The following is a 25739-nucleotide window of genomic DNA, read 5'->3' on the forward strand; positions in this document are numbered from 1 at the left end:
TCGCCCCTGCGCTCCGAGGTTGATGGCTGCGGGCGCGTCGATGACTCGAGCGCGGTGATGGGACGTCCCGTCGGCCGCGCCGCTCGCTGTCCGCGGCATGGGGCTGAAGCCGAGCTCTGACGGGCGAGCCCGAACCGCCTCGGGGCCAGGGATTGCGGGGGTCTCGGGCCACCAGCCCCATCCTCTCCATCACCCCCACCAGCCACACCAACACCACCACCAGCCGCATCATCATCATCACCACCACCACCATCAGCAGCCGCCGCCGCCGCCACAGCCGCCGGCACCACCGCACGCGGGGCTGGCGCTGGGGCGAGCCGTGCTGGGGCCGCACAGCCCAGGACTAGCGCGCAGCCAGGGACCCGGGCAGCAGCAGCTGCTCCTGCACGCGTCGGCGAGGAGTCGATCCGGCGGCACGGGCAGCGCTCCCGACGTCAGGCGCAACGCGTCCATCCCCATCCCCGGCCGGACGGCGTCGTCGGCAGCAAGCGGCGGTGCCAACGGGCGGCAGGGAGTCGGAGCGAGCCCCGGGGCCCACGGGCATGGGAACGCGCATGGACACGGGGACACGGGAGCGTCGGGGTCCGCGCAGCACGAAGACGCGGGGGGGTCTGGGCGTGCGGGACGACGCGCGGGGAGCCGCGGGTCGGCGAGGAGAGACGAGGGCGCCTCGCTCTCTCGCTCGCTGCCCTTGCACCTCAGCCCCAGGATATTCGGTGGTAAGAGCGCTCGCTGCGGCTGCTGCTGCTGGTGAAGGCGGTGCTGGTGGTAATAATTCTGATGGTGTCGATGATGCCATCACACATCTACGCGGAGTCAATGAGGAGACGCGTTGCGTCACTCGCAGACAGACCTCGCCTGGCTGCACACAGTTGTGCCTTGCCGTAACACCGTATGCTGCGTTCGTTCATTCATTCATTCACTCACGTACGCATTAGTTGTACGCGTTAATGCATTCCTTCACTCGCCATCACTGTCCATTAATGTAGTCGTTCATATGTATATCAGTTCTTTTGTTAAATGTATTCACGAACCGTTCAGTCATGTATGCCTCGAGTCGTTCATTCGTTCAGTCGTTTCTACATCCACCGACTCACCCGTTTACGTCTCAGGGTGTCCGTGAACGGGGTCGCTTCCTCTGCTCGGCCTGACCTTGGCCACGCGAACACGGCCGTGATGCGAACACGGCCGAGGCAATCGCCCTGCACTATTCAGGATGTGCGGTCCGTGCGTGCGGTGGCGGTGATGGCGATGGTGGGTCATGATGCTGATGATGATGGTGGTGGTGGTGATGGTGATCGCCCGAATTGCTTGCACATTCCACCGGATTCTGGCCTAAAATATCAAATTATTGATGAGCAAACAAGCCGTGAGTGTAACCATGTTTACATGAGTGGGCGTGGGGGAGAGACGAAACAGTTAATGTTAAACAAACTTTAAACAAATCCTAACATGAATAGTCAGACGATTAGCCTCCTTCACGCGTCTGTCCCTTCACATACAACGTGCACAATTTTTTGTTTCGCAAAACCCATCAGCGACACGGCCTTTCGGGGAATAAACCTTCCGGCAGCCCCGCCTGGCTGCCGGAGGGGGTTACGGCAGCCCTGCCCTGCCGATGAGCAAGAGGACGGGCGAACCTTCTCAGCGGTGGCCTCGGTCGTAATGTCGCTGCGTTTATTCACGACGCGTGGCCCGCGGTCAGCCGCCCCTCCGACACTCTGATCGCAGCGTGAGCGCGAGGCAGCGTCTCCTGTTCCGACTCGCTCGGGGCCGGCTGATGCACCAGGGCTCTCTGCTGGCGCAAAGACTCCGTACATGTGAACAGTCGTGGAACACGGCAGGCGCGCCGCGCACACGTTTGCGGGCTTACCGGACGAGGACGAGCTCTGTTCGCGTGCGAAACGCCACGCTGGAGCTTTAGAAGCGAGCGGACGTGCTTGAGATCATCACCGCGTCGATGTGCGCGCGCGTGCGTGCGATCAAGATGTGTGGACATCTGTGGAGGCCATGCGGCTACACCTCGTTAAAGTGCCGCACTGGGTGTGAGCTGTTTTATTGGTCGGGACGGATACGTTGCAGGCGGATATGCGACGTTGTTTCTGTATCGACCAACTCGCAGTTGGCTGTGTTCAGAGCTCGCAATCGCTGTGGTTAGAGTTCACAATCGAAACATTTAAAGGGGCCAGGTCTGGGGGTGGACTTCGCCTTTCGTGCGTCTGGCGCGGTGGTGGATGGTGGGTGGGGTGGTCAATAAATCAGGTACCATGTTGTGGCAATTTGACAACGGTGGCGATGCTGTGTGGACAGACTGAGATCCACGTCGACGCGGATCTCCCCAGCTCTGCGCACTATTAATCGTGGCCTGCTCTCGCCCGCCACATCCCCGTTGAGCGAGTCGCACCTGGGAGTTGAGAGTAAAAATACCGCCGCGCGCTGGAGAGAGAGAGATAGCGAGAGCCGCGCGTCCGCTCCCATGTGGTGCAACAGGTCGCTCACCGCCAGGGCCTCCCATCATTATCATAATTATCCATAATAGAGGTTTTTTTGGGTTAGATCGCATAACACCCCCCTCCCCTCTCCCCAAAAAACCCTCTATTATGGATATTGGTCGCAAAATCCTAATTGTTAAATTATCATTATTGTAATTTAGTTATTTACATTATCTAGAAATGCGACACGGAGCCGTCTGGCTTTTTTCAGTAGGGTTTTTTTTTTATTATGCAGGAAATGTTCAGCTCTTTTAATGATCAGTGTGTATTATACCAGTGGAGGAGAATAGCGGAGCTGTCCGCGGCATGGGGCTTTGCGCGAGGGGGCAACACTTGATCCCCGTACAAATGGATATTATTACTCCTGGCTCTCAAGTACAATTTACTAAACTAGAATTTCGGTGGCCTATCTCCTCCGGAGGGCTTCCACGGCGCTTGGCGCCTCCCCCGTCGCCCCCACTGATGTCCTCTTCTCCCCTGCCCCCATCCCCCATGTGTGCAGATACTACTGACTCTATTGTATGTCGGGTGTGTAGGCATATATGCCTACCAAATAAAAAATTGAGCGGGAGCGAGGTGAAACATTTTTGGGGGGGTACATTTTTGGAAACCTGTTGGATAAACTTTTTACCCCCACATCTGGGGGGGGGGGGGGTGCGAAGGGGTTCCACTTTCTATAAGTTTTTGATTCAGGCCTTCTGGAAGGCTCTTATAATTTAGTTGCCGGATAAACGGACAAACGGAACGCCGGGGTTTTATAACAGAAGTGCGGTCTCACCCTGGAAGGGGGTGCTTTCACACCGTATCACTCGAGGCACGAATCGTCGCGGGTCCCTATAAAGCCTCACGTGTTTAACGTTTGAGGGCCATAAATGTTAAGTTCGCGTTCCGTAAGAAGAGTTCGAAATCCTATTCCCGCGCAGCAACACGTTCAGCAGCTAAATGGCAATGTCGAGGTCTGCCGGCCACGAGGAGAGGGCTTCGGGAGAGAGTTCTTGTATTTTTGTTGTTGTCCCTCTTTTGTTAAAGGAGCGTAGACTACAGAGGTTTACTCCACGGTCCATAGTTTGTGTTGCATGACCACACTCGCACGACTGTGGCTTGTCCTTAATGCATCTCTTTATGTATCTCTCCCATGGGTCTCTGTGTATCTCTATGGGTCTCTGTGTATCTCCATGAGTATCCCCGTGTGCCTCTATCGGTTAACTCTTGTGGCCCATAGTTTGTGTTGCATGACCACACTCGCACGACTGTGGCTTGTCTTTAATGCATCTCTTTATATATATACCATGGGTCTCTGTGTATCTCTATGGGTCTCTGTGTATCTCCATGAGTATCCCCGTGTGCCTCTATCGGTTAACTCTTGTGGCCCATAGTTTGGGTTGCATTACCAAATTGCACGACTGTGGCTTGTCTTTAATGCATCTCTTTATATATATACCATGGGTTCTATGGGAACCTCATTTGCCAGTAAAAATATGATAATTGGTTCTTTACCCTTCTATCTGGCAACAAAACTGACACCTTTTTACAAGGAGTCATGTTTGCATAGACCGCAATACCTGCAGTCATAATACAAACAAAAGAACATAACTCTGATAATGTGCACTGTCCTTGAAGTTGATTGGTCCACACCCGAGACAGCTTTCCTTAGAGCCTAGTCTCATATGGGTTGGACCAGATCATCTGGTCCAACCCATATGAGACTAGGCTCTAAGGAAAGCTGTCTCGGGTGTGGACCAATCAACTTCAAGGACAGTGCACATTATCAGAGTTATGTTCTTTTGTTTGTATTATGACTGCAGGTATTGCGGTCTATGCAAACATGACTCCTTGTAAAAAGGTGTCAGTTTTGTTGCCAGATAGAAGGGTAAAGAACCAATTATCATATTTTTACTGGCAAATGAGGTTCCCATAGTGTAAATGCTTGCCCCGAGCTCTCATACTCTGATGGTGCATTGTCCTTGAGTTGTGCGCCTTTTGGCGTCATCTGGTCCAACCCATATGAGACTAGGCTCTAAGGAAAGCTGTCTCGGGTGTGGACCAATCAACTTCAAGGACAGTGCACATTATCAGAGTTATGTTCTTTTGTTTGTATTATGACTGCAGGTATTGCGGTCTATGCAAACATGACTCCTTGTAAAAAGGTGTCAGTTTTGTTGCCAGATAGAAGGGTAAAGAACCAATTATTATACCATGGGTCTCTGTGTATCTCTATGGGTCTCTGTGTATCTCCATGAGTATCCCCGTGTGCCTCTATCGGTTCACTCTTGTGGCCCATAGTTTGGGTTGCATGACCACACTCACACGACTGCGACCCGTGCCTTTCATTTCCCGTGAAGGAGATGTCACACGTCGGCCTGGTGATGCTCTCACGCGGTCGATGATTTCCACCGGTGACGTCGAGGAGGAACGTCTGAGAAGTTCAGTGTAGGCCTTAGAGGTTGAACTTTCGGACCTTAAGCGAACACGAAGTGAACTGGCAGCCAAAGCCGTGCAGTGGGCAGAGCCAGGGCCTGGAGAGCGATCTTCACTCACCCCATGGCCCCCAGCGTCACGTCAAGTCCCACCGTGGCAGAGGTTGGAGTGCCTCACTCAACACAACGTGTCAGTAACACCGTGGCCTTAAGAGGTGACGGTGTTAGAATAGGTGACATTGCGTGCAACGGTCTTTTATTCACAAAGACCTCGAAACAAAAGATGAATGCTGCATGCAGTGGAGTGGGGGGGGGGGTCGAGGCAGAGCTCGGCGCGCTGTGAAGTCGCACCATCATCTGGACGCGCCATCTGGAATTGAGCAGCGCAGAGTGAGTGAACGAGTGCTGCTGGATGCCGCTGGTGGGCATGGTGGTGGTGGTGATGGAGGGGGTCGGTCACGTGGTGCGCATGAGCTCATCGCGCGTGTATATTTAGCCGGACAGACTGCTGGAATCTCCTGTGGCGTCAACGTGGAGGCTGTGGGTCGGATTGGAGTCTCGGCGTGCGCACGGCAAACGATTCCATCCCACGTTTCGTCTCGTTGGCACGCTTATGGCTCACCGATTGAGTGACTCGTTGCACAAGACGGTAATATGGCCGGATTGGCAAAACGTTTCATCCAAAGATGCTCGACGGATTACTCCTCGTTCAATTCCACGCCGATAAGATGTTATGTGTGTGTGTGAGTTAAAAAAAATCACCAATCATCGCACACGTGGCGTCGTCCATCGGGACAATTTGCGCGTGTCCCGCAGGTGGCGAAGGTGGCAACGGTCGATGCGCGTGGTGCAACCCGCCCCACTTATTGACGAGCGCGCGTGGATGATGTAGGACGGCGAGCTGACAGCTGCAAGTGGCGTGTCCCGGAGACGAGCGCTGATTGACTGCGGTGTCGGCTCAGCGTTGTTGATTAAATTCCACATCGCGCGCTTCTCGTGGGGCGCTTACGGGTGCTGAAGGTCAACTTAAAGCAAGAGGAGAAGCTTTGTCGAGGTGGGGGGGGACAAGACAAGAGGGGGGGAGGGGGGGGAGAGACGCGTTACACTCTTTTTGCACGGTGCAAAAAAATTAATGACGTTAAACGTGCCGCGTGCTTTTCTGTTCGGACAAACAATAGAATAAGCCACCCACCCCTACGGTGGCAACGCCGTTGCAGCGGACTGCACTGCAAGCGATATCACGCGGTGGCAGGGTGCGGATCTGCCGTTCCGTATTCTCTGGCTGCCCAGTGACTCTGCGTGCTGCGGGGGAGGGAGGGAGTGGTGGGGAGAGTCGTCCGTCCTGCCGTTGAACGATGCGCGTCCCGCGTAATGATGTCTAATGTCTGGAGAGTTTAGTGTTTCCCTCGCAAGCATCATTTCTGGCCCCGATGAGCGAGACGCGTGTCTAGACGCGTGTCTAGGAGTGGGGGCAGGGTGTGGGTGGCTTTAACCCTCGTGGCGTTGCCTTGGCACCGGCGAGGAGTGGATCGTGGGCTCCGTGCCGCTGCCCCGCAGGGCTCGCCGGCACATGCGCCTTGTTTTTGCCCGTTGGAAGAAAATCGTCAAAAGGCACCGCGGGGTTAATCGCACCTCGCGTTTACGCTTTTCGTCGAGTGTCGAAAGCGTTGACCGCACGAGCTCCGTCGTCTGTCTGTCGGCAATTGCAGTAGAGAGTGTTCGGACGTCACTCTCGGAGGGATGATCCGGCGTGAACGAAACTCAACCGCGTGGAGTTGCGTTGCCGTCAGGGACTGGCAGTGCCGGATTAAGCGAGTTGCGGGGCCTGTGGCATATGTTATGAAGGGGCCTTGAATATAAAAAAACACATACATATTAAAACACGCATTTTTTACTTGCACAGTAAAGTAATTGTATTTTTTCATTTGCTATACAGCCAGATAATACGACAAAATGCTAACCTTAAACACCCATTCGTTCATAAAAGTTGAAGGCCGTATCTAATAATAACAGGACCCTGCGGGGTGGGCTGGTAGGAATAATACTAATACCGGTACAGGGATATCGACCGCACACACACGCGCACACACACACGCACATACGCGCACACACGCACATACACGTACACACGCACACACACACGCACACACACCGCACGCACACACACACACACGTACACACACATGCACGCACGCACACGCACACGTAATGAAGTTGTGTTGCTACGCTTCCAGTTGACCGTGAATAACGCTCCGAAGCCAAATAGCGCCCATTCATCACGCCGCTCGAGTGGGCCGGACACGCACACACGCACGCACACACACGCACACAGTCACACATATACACACACGCACGCACACACGCACACACAGACACGCACACACACGCGCATACACACGCACACACACGCACGCACGCAAACACACACGCACACACACACACACGCGCATACACACGCACACGCACACACATACACACACGCACGCACGCGCACACACGCGCACACACACACACGCACCTCTCACCTGCAAGGCAGCGGTCGCCGCTTCTCTTCCCACATCTCTCGTCGCGGCAGCTGTAACGATGGTGCAAGTTTGTTTTTATCATCAATTCCTCCTCCACCCCTCCCCGCCACTGTTCACCCACCAGAATAAATTAGTTCGCCCATAGTCAGTCGATCAAAAAGTTTCGCCGTGAGGCGCCGGAAGCGACGGCCATCTTGTTTAATTCACAGATCGCAGGGGGAGCGGGCGGCCATCTTGTCGGACGGACGGACGGACAAACGGACGCGGACGGACGGACGGACGATATAATCTATTGGTGGTCTGGTCCACTTCGTTCCTACCAGTATAATAGCCCAGATCTGTCCTTCTGTCATTCTGTGACTGTGATTAACGCCCCCGGATTGGTTGAAGTGCGTCACGTGACCGCGCGCCCCTGGATTGGTTGAAGTGCGTCGCGTGACCGCGAGCTGCCCACTTCGTGTTGTGGTACGCCCCGTGCCTCGGAGGCCCGAGAAGCAGCAACATGACGTCCACAGCGCCGCAGACGCAGCCACGGAAAGCTGACGGTCGATTCACTCACACACGGCTCACTCATACACACTCACTCATACACACTCACTCGCACTCACTCGCACACAGCTCACTCACACTCACAGCTCACTCACACACACAGCTCACTCACACAGCCCACACACACACAGCTCACTCACACAGCTCACTCACACACGCAGCTCACTTATACACGGCTCACTCACTTACACAGCTCACTCACACTCACTCATACACACTCACTCACACTCACTCACACTCACTCACGGCTCACTCACACACACAGCTCACTTATACACACTGCTCACTCACACTCACTCATACACACAGCTCACTCACACACGGCTCACTCACTCACACTCACTCACACACGGCTCACTCATACACACAGCTCACTTACACTCACTCACAGCTCACTCACACAGCTCACTCACTCACACTCACTCACTCACACTCACTCACTCACACTCACTCACAGCTAACTCACACTCACTCACTCATACACACAGCTCACTCACACACGGCTCACTCACTCACACTCACTCACACACGGCTCACTCACTCACACTCACTCACACTCAGCTCACTCACTCACACTCACAACAACAACCGCCATTCGCCACTAAGTGGCGGTGACGTCACCACGACGCTTGTGCCAGGCCATGTGCACCTTGAGGCCACGTGAAGTGTCGAACGCCCGCTGGCAGGAGGTCACGGGGCAGACCCAGGTGCCACGGGTCGACTGACTGAGATGACTGAGATGACTGGCTGATGCACCACCTGTGCCCCCTACTGTGCCAACTTTCTGTGCTTTAGCCACCCGGCGCTTCGCTCGTTGTTGTGAGCGTCGCTCCTCCGCCCTCCGTTGTTGTTGGAGGGCGACTGCCTCCAACTGCCCAGTAGCGTCCTTCACGAGCCTCCTCCACAGAGGCCGATCTTGACACCGCTGGTACCAGTCATCGGCAAGTCCACTCAGCTCCACGTCCTCCTGTACCACATCACTCCATCTCTACTCTAGCCTGTGCCGCGCCCGTTTAGCACCCTCGATCCGGCCGAACAAAAGCTGTTTAGGCATGCAGTGGTTGGGCATGCGGGCTACATGACCCAGCCAACGCAGCCTTGCCTGCCGGAGGAGCTCACCGATGGGACTTTGCCCAGATCTTTCAAGGATTTGTGAGCTCCTCACGCAATCCAGCCTGGTTAAACCCTGGATTGATCGTAGGCAGGCCAGCCTAAATGTTTCCAACCGGCGAAGATGCTCTATCAGGGGGGTCCACGTTTCGCAAGCGTAGAGAAGGGAGGAAATGACTGTGGCCGAGAAGACATGAAGCTTCGTGCGGAGCGACAGACCAGGTAGCTTCCACACAGCGTTACGCAACCGATGAAAAGATATTGCCGCTCGACTGATTCGGAGTGAGACCCAGAGGTCGCAAACGGGTTTTGATTGCTTACCCGTACCCGTACCCGGCCGCACCAGGGTCGCAAACGGGTACCCGTTCCCGGCCGGGAACGGCTCACTCACACTCACTCACACACAGCTCACTCACTCACACAGCTCACTCACACTCACACACAATCGTATGCAGCTCAGAGGAGACGGGTGAGTGAGAGTAAGGCAGAGCCGTGCTCCGTCCACTGCTGCCCTGAGGGACCCCCGTGCTCTCAACTGCTGCCCTGAGGGAGCCAGACGCACCCTCTCCACTGCTGCCCTGAGCCAGAGCCGAGCTCGGTCCGCTGCTGCCCTGAGAGAGAGCCGTGCTCTGTCCATTACATTAGTACTCGAGTTTTTTTGGTGCTTAAATCCACTGCTGGATGAAGGCCCACCGCACGCTGTGCGAGTGGATTGTAAGGATTTACTTGACCAGTCTGTTGGGGGCTGCCGCACGCTGTGGTTGTTGGGGGACGCCGCACTTTGTGGTTGTTGGGGGACGCTGCACGCTGTGGTTGTTGGGGGGCGCTGCAGGCTGTGGTTGTTGGGGGGCAATGCAGGCTGTGGTTGTTGGGGGACGCTGCAGGCTGTGGTTGTTGGGGGACGCTGCAGGCTGTGGTTGTTTGGGGACGCTGCAGGCTGTGGTTGTTGGGGGACGCTGCAGGCTGTGGTTGTTGGGGGACGCTGCAGGCTGTGGTTGTTTGGGGACGCTGCAGCCTGTGGTTGTTGGGGGACGCTGCAGGCTGTGGTTGTTGGGGGGCGCTGCAGGCTGTGGTTGTTGGGGGACGCTGCACGCTGTGGTTGTTGGGGGGCGCTGCAGGCTGTGGTTGTTGGGGGACGCTGCACGCTGTGGTTGTTGGGGGACGCTGCAGGCTGTGGTTGTTGGGGGGCGCTGCACGCTGTGGTTGTTGGGGGACGCTGCACGCTGTGGTTGTTGGGGGGCGCTGCAGGCTGTGGTTGTTGGGGGGTGCTGCAGGCTGTGGTTGTTGGGGGGCGCTGCAGGCTGTGGTTGTTGGGGGACGCTGCACGCTGTGGTTGTTGGGGGACGCTGCACGCTGTGGTTGTTGGGGGGCGCTGCAGGCTGTGGTTGTTGGGGGGTGCTGCAGGCTGTGGTTGTTGGGGGGCGCTGCAGGCTGTGGTTGTTGGGGGACGCTGCACGCTGTGGTTGTTGGGGGACGCTGCACGCTGTGGTTGTTGGGGGACGCTGCACGCTGTGGTTGTTGGGGGACGCTGCAGACTGTGGTTGTTGGGGGGCGCTGCACGCTGTGGTTGTTGGGAGACGCTGCACGCCGTGGTTGTTGGGGGGCGCTGCAGGCTGTGGTTGTTGGGGGGTGCTGCAGGCTGTGGTTGTTGGGGGGTGCTGCAGGCTGTGGTTGTTGGGGGGCGCTGCAGGCTGTGGTTGTTGGGGGGCGCTGCAGGCTGTGGTTGTTGGGGAGCGCTGCAGGTTGTGGTTGTTGGGGGACGCTGCAGGCTGTGGTTGTTGGGGGACGCTGCAGGCTGTGGTTGTTGGGGGGCGCTGCAGGCTGTGGTTGTTGGGGGGTGCTGCAGGCTGTGGTTGTTGGGGGGCGCTGCAGGCTGTGGTTGTTGGGGGACGCTGCATGCTGTGGTTGTTGGGGGGCGCTGCAGGCTGTGGTTGTTGGTGGACGCTGCAGGCTGTGGTTGTTGGGGACGCTGCAGGCTGTGGTTGTTGGGGGGCGCTGCAGGCTGTGGTTGTTGGGGACGCTGCAGGCTGTGGTTGTTGGTGGACGCTGCAGGCTGTGGTTGTTGGGGACGCTGCAGGCTGTGGTTGTTGGGGGGCGCTGCAGGCTGTGGTTGTTGGTGGACGCTGCAGGCTGTGGTTGTTGGGGAGCGCTGCAGGCTGTGGTTGTTTGGGGACGCTGCACGCTGTGGTTGTTTGGGGACGCTGCAGGCTGTGGTTGTTGGGGAGCGCTGCAGGCTGTGGTTGTAGGGGGGCGCTGCAGGCTGTTGTTGTTGGGGGACGCTGCAGGCTGTGGTTGTTTGGGGACGCTGCAGGCTGTGGTTGTTGGGGGACGCTGCAGGCTGTGGTTGTTGGGGGGCGCTGCAGGCTGTGGTTGTTGGGGAGCGCTGCAGGCTGTGGTTGTTGGGGGGCGCTGCAGGCTGTGGTTGTTGGGGGACGCTGCAGGCTGTGGTTGTTGGGGGGCGCTGCAGGCTGTGGTTGTTGGGGGGCGCTGCAGGCTTTGGTTGTTGGGGAGCGCTGCAGGTTGTGGTTGTTGGGGGACGCTGCAGGCTGTGGTTGTTGGGGAGCGCTGCAGGCTGTGGTTGTTGGGGAGCGCTGCAGGCTGTGGTTGTTGGGGAGCGCTGCAGGCTGTGGTTGTTTGGGGATGCTGCAGGCTGTGGTTGTTGGGGAGCTCTGCAGGCTGTGGTTGTTGGGGGATGCTGCAGGCTGTGGTTGTTTGGGGATGCTGCAGGCTGTGGTTGTTGGGGGATGCTGTAGGCTGTGGTTGTTGGGGGATGCTGCAGGCTGTGGTTGTTGGGGGATGCTGCAGGCTGTGGTTGTTTGGGGATGCTGCAGGCTGTGGTTGTTTGGGGATGCTGCAGGCTGTGGTTGTTGGGGGATGCTGCAGGCTGTGGTTGTTGGGGATGCTGCAGGCTGTGGTTGTTTGGGGATGCTGCAGGCTGTGGTTGTTTGGGGATGCTGCAGGCTGTGGTTGTTGGGGAGCGCTGCACGCTGTGGTTGTTGGGGGACGCTGCAGGCTGTGGTTGTTGGGGGATGCTGCAGGCTGTGGTTGTTGGGGAGCGCTGCAGGATGTGGTTGTTGGGGGATGCTGCAGGCTGTGGTTGTTGGGGCCCCCGCAGGCTGTGGTTATTGGGGAGCGCTGCAGGCTGTGGTTGTTGGGGCCCCCGCAGGCTGTGGTTATTGGGGAGCGCTGCAGGCTGTGGTTGTTGGGGAGCGCTGCAGGCTGTGGTTGTTGGGGGACGCTGCAGGCTGTGGTTGTTGGGGGACGCTGCATGCTGTGGTTGTTGGGGGACGCCGCAGGCTGTGGTTGTTGGGGGACGCTGCATGCTGTGGTTGTTTGGGGACGCTGCAGGCTGTGGTTGTTGGGGGACGCTGCATGCTGTGGTTGTTGGGGGACGCTGCATGCTGTGGTTGTTGGGGGACGCCACACGTTGTGGTTGTTGGGGGACGCTGCATGCTGTGGTTGTTGGGGGACGCTGCATGCTGTGGTTGTTGGGGGACGCTGCATGCTGTGGTTGTTGGGGGACGCTGCAGGCTGTGGTTGTTGGGGGACGCTGCAGGCTGTGGTTGTTAGGGGACGCTGCAGGCTGTGGTTGTTGGGGGGCGCTGCAGGCTGTGGTTGTTGGGGGACGCTGCAGGCTGTGGTTGTTGGGGGACGCTGCAGGCTGTGGTTGTTGGGGGCGCTGCACGTTGTGGTTGTTGGGGGACGCTGCAGGCTGTGGTTGTTGGGGAGCACTGCAGGCTGTGGTTTTTGGGGGACGCTGCAGGCTGTGGTTCTTGGGGACGCTGCAGGCTGTGGTTGTTGGGGGACGCTGCAGGCTGTGGTTGTTGGGGGGCGCTGCAGGCTGTGGTTGTTGGGGGACGCTGCAGGCTGTGGTTGTTGGGGGGCGCTGCAGGCTGTGGTTGTTGGGGGGTGCTGCAGGCTGTGGTTGTTGGGGACGCTGCAGGCTGTGGTTGTTGGGAAGCGCTGCAGGCTGTGGTTGTTGGGGAGCGCTGCAGGCTGTGGTTGTTGGGGAGTGCTGCAGGCTGTGGTTGTTGGGGGGCGCTGCAGGCTGTGGTTGTTGGGGAGCGCTGCAGGCTGTGGTTGTTGGGGGAGGCTGCAGGCTGTGGTTGTTGGGGGCCGCTGCAGGCTGTGGTTGTTGGGGGATGCTGCAGGCTGTGGTTGTTGGGGGGTGCCGCAGGCTGTGGTTGTTGGGGGGTGCCGCAGGCTGTGGTTGTTGGGGGACGCTGCAGGCTGTGGTTGTTGGGGGAGGCTGCAGGCTGTGGTTGTTGGGGGCCGCTGCAGGCTGTGGTTGTGGGGGGGGGGCGCCTACGGCGCTACATGTTGTGTAGCTACTTTTGACACGAGGATAATGCAGCACTGGGAACTTGGCCCCCGAGGGAACCGGCCACGTTGATCAAAGGGGGCTGCACTCACCCTCCCCGCCAGCACTGCCGCTGTCCGGACCACACCGCTTGCTGCACACTTGACGACGCTTAGGCTCCCGTTATTAAGTTCTAATAATTATAATGATTATAATGTGATCTTTTATACGTCACGTCGTCCTTCGTGCAATTTGCATCTCTCACGATCGCCGAGGAACCACAGGCCCAGCAGTCAAAGCGGTGAGCAGACGGCTCTCCCAACAAGCTCTGCGGTCCTCGACATATTAAGATGTTTTCAGCCAACGAACGAGTGCTTATTGTGGATTGTTAAACACTTCCTGAGGACAAACTCATGCCGTTGAACAGAATGACAAAATCCATGCATATCCCCGCTTGTTCTTCCTCGCGTCATGCAGCACTTGCAGGAGTGAGAGCTTTGACAACAGCTCTTGTGTTGCCGTGCTCACAGTGGCTTCACTGCACTATTCCGCCTTCTGCAAACATCCATGTACAGTAATCCCTCGCCACTTCGCGGTTCAAGTTTCGCGGCCTCAGTGTATCGCGGATTTTTCGAACAGATTTAAAGGCATAATCAACGTTTTTGGGTTTAGATCGCGTTATTTATAAATGTGTCGTAACCCTCCACCACCCGACACGGCCAATCAGTAAAAAATGTGTCACGTTGACAAAAGACAAATAGTTAGGGCAATTCTGGCGAATTGCCCGATGATGCTGGATGCAATTACCAGCGAAACGTCGTACTCAAATTGTAAATGTTGTGGCTTCAACACACCGGTGGGCTAAAGCAGTGAACTATTTGTCTTTTGTCAACGTGACACATTTTTTACTGATTGGCCGTGTCGGGTGGTGGAGGGTTACAACACATTTATAAATAACGCGATCTAAAACCAAAAACGTTGATTATGAATAACATTGGTCGCGAAAGCCTACGTGTTAAACTGATTTAAAGGCCTCATTATACCTGTGCAGTAACACCATCATCATCATCATCATTCATCATCACATTCATCGAACTGCACAGGTCTGTCATCGTCGTCATTGTCATCGTCATTGTCATCGTCGTCGTCATTACTGGAGTCAAGTCTCAAGATATACTGTCATTGGTGAGTGTAGAACACCATAATACGTATCGTATGAGCAGGGGCGGTTTCTTCATTAGGGCGATTGGGCGACGCACCACCAATGTCATTCAACCACAGAGCTATGCTAGCCGTTACTGTGCCTCTGGATATAGTCCAATCAGCGTCATGTCACGTTCTGTGGAGTACCGCCTCTTTTTGGGCGATTTCCCTCCGGCTGAGAATCGCCCCGAGTGGTCCCATAGACTTACATTCAAAGATGTTTTTTTTCGAACGGGGGGCGCTGCAATGCATTCTCTATGGCTTCCGGGAGGGCTCGCACTAACGTGCTTACGTCATCATACGTAAGCACGTTTCATCCAACAATATAATTTGTCGCCACCTAGTGGAAACTTTAATAAAAGAAACTTGAGTGGATTGTATTAATAGTGAGTATAGAAACAAACAAGATGTATTGTAAGAGTCACTTTATTTTTCATTAATATTAAAGAAGTGAAGTTGCCTTTACATGCTTAAGCTGTTAATTTATCCTTTGCATGGGTGGACCTTATCCTTATAAATCATCCAGACATTTGCCCCGCCTGAGAGATTTTGCAGGAGCCGCCACTGCGTATGAGAGAGAGAGAGTGAATGTATAATATTAAGGTTTATAATTAAATAGATTTAAGTAAAATATATATATCAAGTATAAATATACATATTTTAAACATTCTGGTACCCACACACACATATACGGAAATTCCTAGGGGGCCAATCCTACTTCGCGGATTTTCACCTATCGCGAGGGGTTCCGGTCCCCATTAACCGCGATAAACGAGGGATCACTGTATATTCCTGTAATCCCTGTATCTGTGCATCCCTGTACATCTCTCCACATCCCTGTCCATCCCTGTATTTGTCACTGCATTGATTGCAGCAGGTGAAAGGAGGGAGCTGTGGAATATTTATGGGTGGTTTTTTTTAGTTACCTTTGCAAATAAAATGGAAATTATTGGATATTGTCTTAGAATAAATTACTTGAAACTGACATTGTATTTACATTAGTTTACCAAGATGAAGAGGTAAAATATCCATTTTACCAAAAGACAGACTGTACTGCAGTTTTAGTCCACGTCCTTAATTATAATTGAATCGTCGTCATACTGATTCTATCACCATAGGAAGAACCAATAAATTATAATATTATAGGTTGCTACTTTACACCATGTAACGCTTGAACGTACACAAGGGAGGCAATTGATACTTCATACGATGATGCAGCTGCACTCCGTCGTAGAACGCTACCTTGTTATAGTGCCACAACAACATACACCCAGCCCACTCACTCCGTGCAAGGCACAAACACCTCGTGTGGCCACTGCCACCGAGGGGCCTGGTGACCGGCACTGGGCCCTCACCGCCCGCCAGGGCCTGTCCACCACGCGGGCACGCTTCGTGACCACCACGTCATCGTGACGCTCGGCCAATACACTCACTTGGCACCCTCACCAGACACTCACCACTCACTTTACACCACTCACCTGGTGACACTCAACACTCACTTTACACCACTCACCTGGTGACACTCACCACTTACTTTACACCACTCACCTGATAACAATCACCACTCACCACTCACTTTACACCACTCACCTGGTGACACTCGCCACTCACTTTACACCACTCACCTGGTGACACTCACCACTCACTTTACACCACTCACCTGGTGACACTCACCACTCACTTTACACCACTCACCTGGCACCTCACCTCACACTCACCACTCACTTTACACCACTCACCAGACACTCACCACTCACTTTACACCACTCACCTCACACTCACCACTCACTTTACACCACTCACCAGACACTCACCACTCACTTTACACCACTCACCTCACACTCACCACTCACTTTACACCACTCACCAGACACTCACCACTCACTTCACACTCACCACTCACTTTACACCACTCACCAGACACTCACCACTCACTTTACACCACTCACCTCACACTCACAACTCATTTCACAACCCCTCACCAGACACTCACCACTCACTTTACACCACTCACTTTACACCACTCACCTGATAACAATCACTCACCAGACACTCACCACTCACTTCACAACCCCTCACACTCACCACTCACTTTACACCACTCACCAGACACTCACCACTCACTTCACAACCCCTCACCTCACACTCGCCACTCACCACTCACTTCACAACCCCTCACACTCACCACTCACTTTACACCACTCACCTGATAACAATCACTCACCAGACACTCACCACTCACTTTACACCACTCACCAGACACTCACCACTCACTTCACAACCCCACTCACTTTACACCACTCACCAGACACTCACCACTCACTTTACACCACTCACCTCACACTCACCACTCACTTTACACCACTCACCAGACACTCACCACTCACTTTACACCACTCACCTCACACTCACCACTCACTTTACACCACTCACCTCACACTCACCACTCACTTTACACCACTCACCAGACACTCACCACTCACTTCACACCACTCACCTCACACTCACCACTCATTTCACAACCCCTCACCTCACACTCGCCACTCACCACTCACTTCACAACCCCTCACCTCACACTCACCACTCACTTTACACCACTCGCCTGATCTCACTCGCATTTCACCAGACGCTCACCCTCACCAGACACTCGCCACTCATCACACTCCCAGCGAGGAATGTCCCGACACTGGGGGGCAGTCGACTCAAGCTGTGCCGAGCTGCTCGACGTCGCCGGAGCGCACAGAGTTCGATGCTGCAGGCTGCACTGCGCGGGTCGCTTCAGACGAAGAGGCCGGTTCATCTCCCGTGTTCACCTCGCATGGCCGCAGTTGGACTCGACGATTAACGAATCGTGTTGGAGGTCGGGGTCATTCCGAGAAACACGGGTTGTTGTTAAATGGGTTGTTGGTAAATGGATTGTTGTAATAGGTTTTTACCCTTTTAACTGGTACAAAAACTGACACCTTTATACACGGCATCATGGAGACTAGGCTCTAAGGAAAGCTGTCTCGGGTGTGGACCAATCAACTTTAAGGACAGTGCATACATTATCAGAGTTATGTTTTTTGTTTGCATTATGACTGCAGGTATTGTGGTCTATGCAAACATGACTCCTTGTAAAATAAGGTGTCAGTTTTGTTGCCAGATAGAAGGGTAAAAAACCAATTATCGAATCGTGTTGGGTCATTCGGAAGCCTCGTGGCGCCGTTTCGTTGGCGCAATTTGGCCGGCCGGGGTGGACGGGGTTGGGAGGGGGGTAGAGACATCCTCGCCGTCTTCTTGGTTCTAAAATAACAAAAAGAAAACATAATAAAATACAATTCTCACTACGTTTCGGCCACAACGCAAGCAGCCGTCCTCAGGTGAAGAACAGCTCTGTCGGAAAGACAGCGTCACCTGAGGACGGCTGCTTGCGTTGTGGCCGAAACGTCGTGAGAATTGTATTTTATTATGTTTCATTTTTATTATTTTATTATTTCCCTTCTACGTGACTTTACCGAAAGAACCAAGAAGATGAATCCCTGCAGTTATGAAAGCTTTAAATCGAAATTTAAAAACATCGTCGCCGCTTCGTGTTCCTGCTACGGCGTGCGCAGGCACCCAGCGCACTTTCCCACGGCACCACTGTGCGCTGCCTGACTTGTACAAAGATGCATTTCTGGATCTGGAAAAATAATCAGAAGTGGGCTACACATTCCTGGTGGAGCAACTCCAAGCGCTTTCCACGACGCTGGTGACCTCTCCCATGCAACCACGCGACCTCCACGGGGTTCCCGAAATCAAGCGAGCGAATTCACGTGATGAGCGTTTTCAGTGCACAATCGTACGGTATTATATATATATAAGTCTTGCTGGCTGGATGCCTGACATTGAGCCGGGGTTGAGGCCCACTGACGTTATACGCTGTCACACTGCCATATCATCCTCATACTATCATCAGCGGTTAGCGCGCTGCACGATGAGCCTGAAGATCCGCGTTTGATTTCCGGCCATAGGCAAACTTCCGTAGTTAATACTCTGAACACCCTCTTCATTGATCCACATTGACCAGCGTGGTGAAGTATGGTCATATAACCCCCCCCCCCCCAATGACCTGCGCGGCTTGCAGGGGTGGTGCTCATCCAGCTGTGGATTGACAAAAGGGTGGCTTGGTGATCACCGCTGCTCAATTGGAGCGGGAGCACAAGTAAATGCTTGGTTGAGGTGCCAGAGCTTGGACAAAGTCGTCACCCACGTCCGCGTGCGTTCACGTCCATGCCTCCGCGTGACTTTTACGTGAAAAAATTCACCCCGGGCGTGTGCTGGGCCCTCCCGCGCGCTGGTAGACGTTGACTTGAATAACGGGAGGCACTTGCCAACCATTAATGCGATAATTTCTCTTTCAGCCTCGGCTCGTGATCGATGTTGTGCCCCCCCCCCCCGCGCCGTCCCGTGGGTGATTCACGGCGCGTCGATGCGGAGCGATCCCCGGCGCCCCGGGCCTCATTGCTTCGTTATGCGCGACGCCTGCCCGCATTTATTTTCTCATCGTGGATATTGAGGAGAGTCCACGCTTCGGATACGTCACGCCCCGGAGTCCAGAACGATGATGAAAAAATAAGAGTTCAGGGACACTGCAACTGCGCGACACATTCGGGTCTTCGCGCTCGCGTTTCCAATCCCATCAGTGGCAAACGTTATCCGCGAATTCCTTGACGTTGCACAAATCCCATGAAAAACCCGTGGCATTTTTCGGCACCGCGTGATGACAACTCGCGGATTTTATTTCAGGCCACAGCGAAACCAGGGCCAGGGAGGATCGCGTGTCGTCATGGCAGCGGTTTGGTAAATTTCGTGGCTGGCATCCCCAGGGCCCCGTCTCTCACCGCCAGCTGTCGTCGTCTGGACGACTTCACGCGCCATGCAGCAGCTGACAGTCGTCGCGCATCGATCTGGAAAATTCACTTCACGTGCGGTGGACAGTGTGACACTCGAGTGTGACGCATCCTACTCGTGTGTGACACTCGGAGGTGCTAAGCATATTTAGGAAATGTTCGCAAGCAACAGCGGAACCGAGGCTGGGTTCCAGCGAGCCGCGGCAGCGACAGCAGCAGCAGCAGCAGCTCGTTCAACCGCTCGCCATGAATTGGCTGGAGAAAAAAAACATCTTAAAATAAAAACCCAATGCAGGATCTTCGTGAAAAAGAGTCACATGATTCAGGGTGGCTTTCCTGGATAAATAGCTACACTACTGTTCAAGGACGTGCGGCGTGTATGCGGTATGGTCGAAGCCGGACTGTCCATCCGTGTTCTGGTTTCAGGAACTGATTCGTCGCGAGCTCTGATAGCACTATCGCTGCGATGAATTTTAATAAAATCGGGACGGTCCAGGGATCGCCATCCGTGATCTGGTGGCAGGAATTGATTCGTAGCGAGCTCTGGTACCGGCAATGCTGCGGGGAACTTCATCGCAGCACCGCTGCACTCTGGCGACAACAGCACCGAGCGGCGAGCGACAAATACATCGCGGGAGTTTCTTTTTGTTGTTTCTTTTGTTCTCTCTCTACCGAAAAGGTGGCGACCCTGGGCTCGTGCTTGCGCGTGTTCACCCTCGCAGGGTTCAAGTGCCCCCTGTGCTCCAAGTCGTTCATCGCCGACGAGATGGAAGCGCACATCTCCTTGTGCCTGGCCAAGCCCCGCATCACCTACAACGGTGAGACGCGTCGCACCGAATGCGGTCCAGGCCACCCCTGGCACACCCAACCACGGGGGAACCGATGCACGCCAGGATTCCATGGCGATCATCGGTTCACGCAGAAGAACAATTCCCCAGCAGCGCGTGTCTCAACTGGCTCCAGCCTCCCCCCCCACCCCCGTTTTCTCATCCAGATGAAAACAACAAAGAGAGAGTTGGGGTTTTACGGGCAACACAACCTGCACACGTAACGCGTGGATGCGTACGTGCAGATTGTGATGTGGTAATTGACGTATGCAAGTGCAGTGCGATGTACGGAGGCACACACTCGAGTTAGAGGCAACACGTTTATTTAACAACTCCCCAACAGGGTAACTAACTCAACGTGCACTGGTTCTACTGCTAAGCGATAGCTACACAGTTAACTATGTGAGCAGCGGGTTAACTGCACGAACGGGCCAGTCAGTCGACACGCTGCCTGACCCACAATGCCGAGCGAACACCGAAGACGACGAGACGCAGCACCCTGGGTTGATTCCACAGACGAGCCCCGGTCACTCCCGGGACTTCCCCTCGATCCCGATCAGCTTGCACCCCGCCGCACCCCGCCCTCGGCCCCGCCCCCTTTCTCGATCTTGCCAGAAGGCTCCCGGCTCGCATCACGTGCCCCTCGGGTCCCCTTGCTATCCCGTGCAGGTGACGTCCCCTTTCCGTATTCATTCTAGATTCGAAGCTTTCGTGACTGCAAGGATTCATATTCTTGGGTTTTTTCACACGGAGCAGCACGTCCGCACCTGCTCACCTCCAACCCTTCAGCAGAACCAATCCCCATGGTCCGCTTCCACGGCAAGCCATGTCTGCTGATAGAGAGCGACGTGCATCAAACCGTGGCAGCAGGTGGCGCCAACCACCACCGTGGCTCAACTCAGTCACCACACTTACAGCATCGTGACACCATGAGCGTCACCGCACATGGGCGGCAAGCTACACGAGGGTTTGTTGGGTTCTCTCTCTCTTTCTTCGTACGATCAGAGGAAACAAGAAGATGCTCGGTGTAGTCGACACTTTGCTTCGTTCATCATTTCGTTTTTTTTCGTTTTTTTTTCCAATGCTTTGCTTTATGTGCACCCCCCCCCCTTTTTAAATGAAAGAGTTTACAAGATTTTCTCTCCCCTCCCTCTCCTCCCTCTCTCTTCTCTCTCCCCTCCCTCTCCTCCCTCTCTCCACCCTCTCTCTTCCCTCTCTCTTCCCTTGTCTCTCTCTTCCCTCTCCTCCCTCTCTCTTCCCCTCTCTCTTCCTTTTTTGTTCTCTCTCTCACGAGGCTCCTGCACTGGGTTTTGTATTTTAAGATGAATCTCACAAAAATGTATAAAGGGGGAGGAAATCGAAGCACCCCGGAGAAAACCCACACGTGCGCCAGGGGGCAACAGTCTACCCCCGTACAGATGGAAACAGATGGCGATTAGGTCCCACTTGCTATACCGCCTTCTCCTGGCGAGCCCAGGGCATGGCCCCACCTCCATGTCCACGGGAAGGGAGGTTTCACAACAACATCTGTGCGGTGATCCACCAACACTCGCTGCTGCTGCTGCCCACACAATGTTGGATCACTACAGGCAGCAGTCACGTGCAACGCAGTCACCACCACTGCATCGATTCAATCTCACGGCTGTACGAGTGTGGAACAGAAGGCAGTTTTGCTTGCTGGCTGGCTGGCTGGACGTCATGTCCGGAGGGAGGGAGCAGTACCGGATTAAGCTAGTGCGGGGCCTGTAGCATATGTTATAAAGGGGCCCTAAATTTAAAAAAAGAATTAAACACACATTTTTTACTTGCACAGTAAAGTAATTGTATTTTTGCATTTGCTATACAGCCAGATAATACGACAAATCGCGGACCTTAAACACCCAGTCGTTCATAAAAGATGAAGGGCGGTATAGTACTATAGTAATAGAGCAAGTGCAGAATCACTGAACCGAAATTGATAGCTTGAAAGCATTTAGCGCGGGGTCCTTGTAAGTGCGGGGCCCGTAGCTACTACATATGTAGTAGCTACTTGTGCTACTGGGATAATGCGGCACTGGGAGGGAGCGATGGACGATCACGTTCAAAGGACATACGGGCTTGCTAGTTATTAACATAGAATAAAATAATTAAGTGTTTTTTTTCTTTCTCGAAAATATCAACGAAATTCGTCGTCTGCACTGTGATTGTCATGGTTGCTACGACGCGTTGGCCGTGTACCTGGAAGAAGAGGCATTCCACACGCGCAGAGCATGCAGCTCCGCAACGAGCGGTCGGCGTGCAGTGATCCTGAACAGAGAGAGAAGACTCCTGCACATAGTCGGGGCGAGCTTTGGCTTTCTTATTCTTAGGTTTTTTCGGTAAAGTCACGTAGGTAAAAAAAAAAATTAATAAAAGTAAAATTAAAATAAAATTAAAATCACGACGTTTCGGAGGCAACACAAGCTTGTGTTGCCTCCGAAACGTCGTGATTTTAATTTTAAATTTTTTTTACCTACGGGACTTTACCAAAAATACCTAAGAATATGAATACTTGCAGTCACGAAAGCTTTAAATCTAGAACTTTGGCTTTCTGGCCACTCTTGCAAACGACGTTCCGTGTTTAAATAAGTAACTGACATCTCGAGTGCGTGGGGGAGTGAGGAGTGGTGGTGTGACGGTTAGCGCGCTGCGCTACGAGCCTGATCGACCCGAGTTCAATTCCCGCTGACGGCCAACACCAGTGACAATTATGTGAACTGGTCCTGGGCCTCCCCGAGGTGGACTCAGCCTCAAATGAGTGCCTGGTGCCATATAAAACATTGCCACGAGGGAGACAAAGATCTGCTGGGCGTGGTGCTGGCCACCCACCGCTTCGTGTGCCGTGCCGGCCTTCAAATGTGCTCGCTAACAGCAACTGGCCCCAATATTCTGTGAAGGCGTTAAGGCTCTAACGGGGATTTTTTTAAAATCCTTTATATTAAGTTAACTTGCTTGCTTGCTTGCGCGCTTACGACCGTGCCAATCTTTCGGTCGTGTTTTAACCCACTTCCCGTGATCCAATCGAGCTGACATTTTGCACACAGACTCGTTGTGCGTGACAATGTATTTTCGTGAAAAAATTTTTCCAAAATTTTACACTTTTTAGGAAAATTTGTTTTATATTTTATTAGCAATTGCTTAATGGTGGCAGGCAATCATCTGACCCATAGGTGGCAGCCATATCAAGCCAGAGGACGAGAGGACTCTAGCCGCCCGTTTCAAAGACCAATGTGGGCTGGGTTGTGGCCCATTGAACACGCATATAAAGGATTTATAGGGAAAAACTTTGTTTTTACGGGTTAATTTTTTTGTCTTTTTAAGATGATGTGCTGAGTAAGCACAGCGGGGAGTGCGCCATCTGCCTGGAGGAGCTGGAACTGGGAGACACCATCGCCCGCCTGCCGTGCCTCTGCGTCTACCACAAAGGGTGATTCACACCCACACTCTCTCCCGTGACATCCACCATCTCTCCCGTGACACTCACCTTCGCCCGTGACACATGCCCTCACCAAATCACTCTTTTCGAATCACACAACAACTATCGCCCTCTACTGCCACAATAATGCGCGTTGCAGGACAGATGATGAGTCACCCTGTGCCGCACAGGGGCAGCTGACACTGGGGGTGCTCTTAAAATGTGTTGATGAGATGTGAGACGCCCCGGCGTGCAGGAGGTAGTCTCTGTGAAACACAGGCGGTAGGCCCTGTCAAACACAGGAGGTAGTCTCTATGACGCACAGGAGGTAGGCTCCATCAAACACAGCTCAAGGTCATCACGGACATTGCCGAGCCGCGCTCACGCCCGTGCCCGGCACTCCTCACGTGGCAGGCGCCCTGCACAGACTCCACACGCTCGCTACTCTCCACTCCGAGCGCAATGTAAAGCTCGTACTGTAATCCCCTTTCTTCATCCCTAAGTGTCGCTCGTTCCTCAAGGCAGGTGCGCTCCTGCCATCTAAATCAATGTTCTATTCTGCCACCGTTGTGTCAGCTATGCCAAGCCTTGAGTGAAGGCGCTCCATTATGAATTAGATTATATTTTATTTATTATTGCTGCGCTTTGTCTACCCAGGAAAGCCTCACCGAGTCTCATTACTTCTTTTTTTCGCGAGGTTCCTGACAAGTTTGTTGCTGCTGTGTGCCATCCCAGTTGAGTCATTTGCAGGGACACTTTCAGCATCGTGCGTGTTTCATTAGCCGACCTGACCGGCAGCGTTCTAACCTTAACCGCGATAGCTCTTGTGTTAGGTCCCCTGATCAGTTAAATAATACAAAAGTAACCACAAGAGGCTTCCATACTGCGCGGATTTCGACGGTTGTGCATCGTCGTGCCGTTACCGCGTGTTCTTCGGCACGATGCATGACGTTTCACCCCGCGTGCTGGGAGCTACTTCAGGAAGAAGCTCGCGCGGTGCAACACGAATCACGTGCCTGAGAGTTGTGCTGCTGGCTTCGTTGCGTGGGTGACTCCGTGCTGCCCTGTGCTGCTCTCCCCTGCAGCTGCATCGACTCCTGGTTTGAGATCAACCGCTCGTGCCCCGAGCACCCGGCCGACTGAACGACTCGCCCAGGACGTGCAGGGGGAGGGTGGAGGGGAGGAGGAGGAGGAGATGGGGGTGTGGAGCTCAACTTCTCTCCTCGCCACCTGAACCCAAGCTGCAAACGACGAGAAATCCCTGCCGCCACCGTAACGGAACGATGGCGCGGGCTGCCGGGATGCTCACGGCTTTCAGGCGGCACCCCGCCGCTCGCAAAGCGCGCGTCGCCCTTTGTGCATTCAGCACAAACCACCAGCAGCTCCTGAAGAAGTGCACTGTGGTCCTCTCGGCTTAAGGCTGCCCCCCCCGCCTTAGCCGTAGCGACGTCGTCCAAGCAGTGCGGGTGTAGAGATTCCGGGGGCCGCATCACTCCGCGCCGTTCGCTGCCTCACGAGTTCCCCAACTGTGGACGGCAGCTCTGGGTGTGCTCCCTGTGAAGAGAAGAGTCACGCAGACTTTCTTGCTTCCATGGCAGCCCCTGATAACGCAAGCCGGGTCCACCTCCACCACCACCAACAACAACAATTGAAGCGTGTCCACCTGGAAATATTCAGAAACATTGCCCGTACATACGTGATTTCCGATCGCCGACCCGTGTCAGCGAACTGGGTCAGCAGGCGGCAGTTCAGGTAGCGGAGCCGACGGCGACACCAGCGAAGGGGGCGGGGGGGGGGGGCGACTTGGGAGCGATGAGGAGCGTCCGCGCTGAGCTTGCGCGAGCGTTCGCTTTACCGGTTGATGCTCTTAGCAGTCGTAACCTGCCTGCCTGGCATATTACAAACCTCAACGCTGTCGTCAATAGCAACACCATGGCCTTACAAAGGCAGCGTATATAATAGGCGACGTTTCGGGCAGTGGCCCCTTCGTCATAGCACATACATGAAGA

General features: G+C 54.4%; 1 protein-coding gene across 2 annotated transcripts; it reads left to right on the forward strand.

The window, feature by feature from the left end:
* On the forward strand, positions 1–25713 carry LOC144727667 (uncharacterized). Of its 2 annotated transcripts, XM_078606657.1 has the most exons (4): positions 1–719; positions 20193–20288; positions 23637–23742; positions 24816–25713. In XM_078606657.1, exons 1-4 carry the CDS (start codon positions 98–100, stop codon positions 24871–24873), a joined length of 882 nt encoding a protein of 293 aa, XP_078462783.1. In that variant the 5' UTR covers positions 1–97; the 3' UTR covers positions 24874–25713. The 2 variants fall into 2 exon arrangements, with proteins under 2 accessions (XP_078462783.1, XP_078462782.1); XM_078606656.1 differs by lacking the exons at positions 23637–23742; positions 24816–25713 and having other exon boundaries at positions 20193–20857.
* The last annotated feature ends 26 nt before the right edge of the window (positions 25714–25739 follow it).

Source organism: Lampetra planeri, chromosome 26 (assembly GCF_965212315.1).
Source record: "Lampetra planeri chromosome 26, kcLamPlan1.2.h2, whole genome shotgun sequence".
In the NCBI taxonomy this organism is placed as follows: Eukaryota; Metazoa; Chordata; class Hyperoartia; order Petromyzontiformes; family Petromyzontidae; genus Lampetra; species Lampetra planeri.

Coding starts and splice junctions, on each gene's coding strand:
- LOC144727667 (XM_078606656.1), top strand. CDS start 98: ATGGGGCTGAAGCCGAGCTCTGACGGGCGAGCCCGAACCGCCTCGGGG. Junction 720..20,192: donor CAGCCCCAGGATATTCGGTG/GTAAGAGCGCTC, acceptor TCACCCTCGCAG/GGTTCAAGTGCCCCCTGTGC.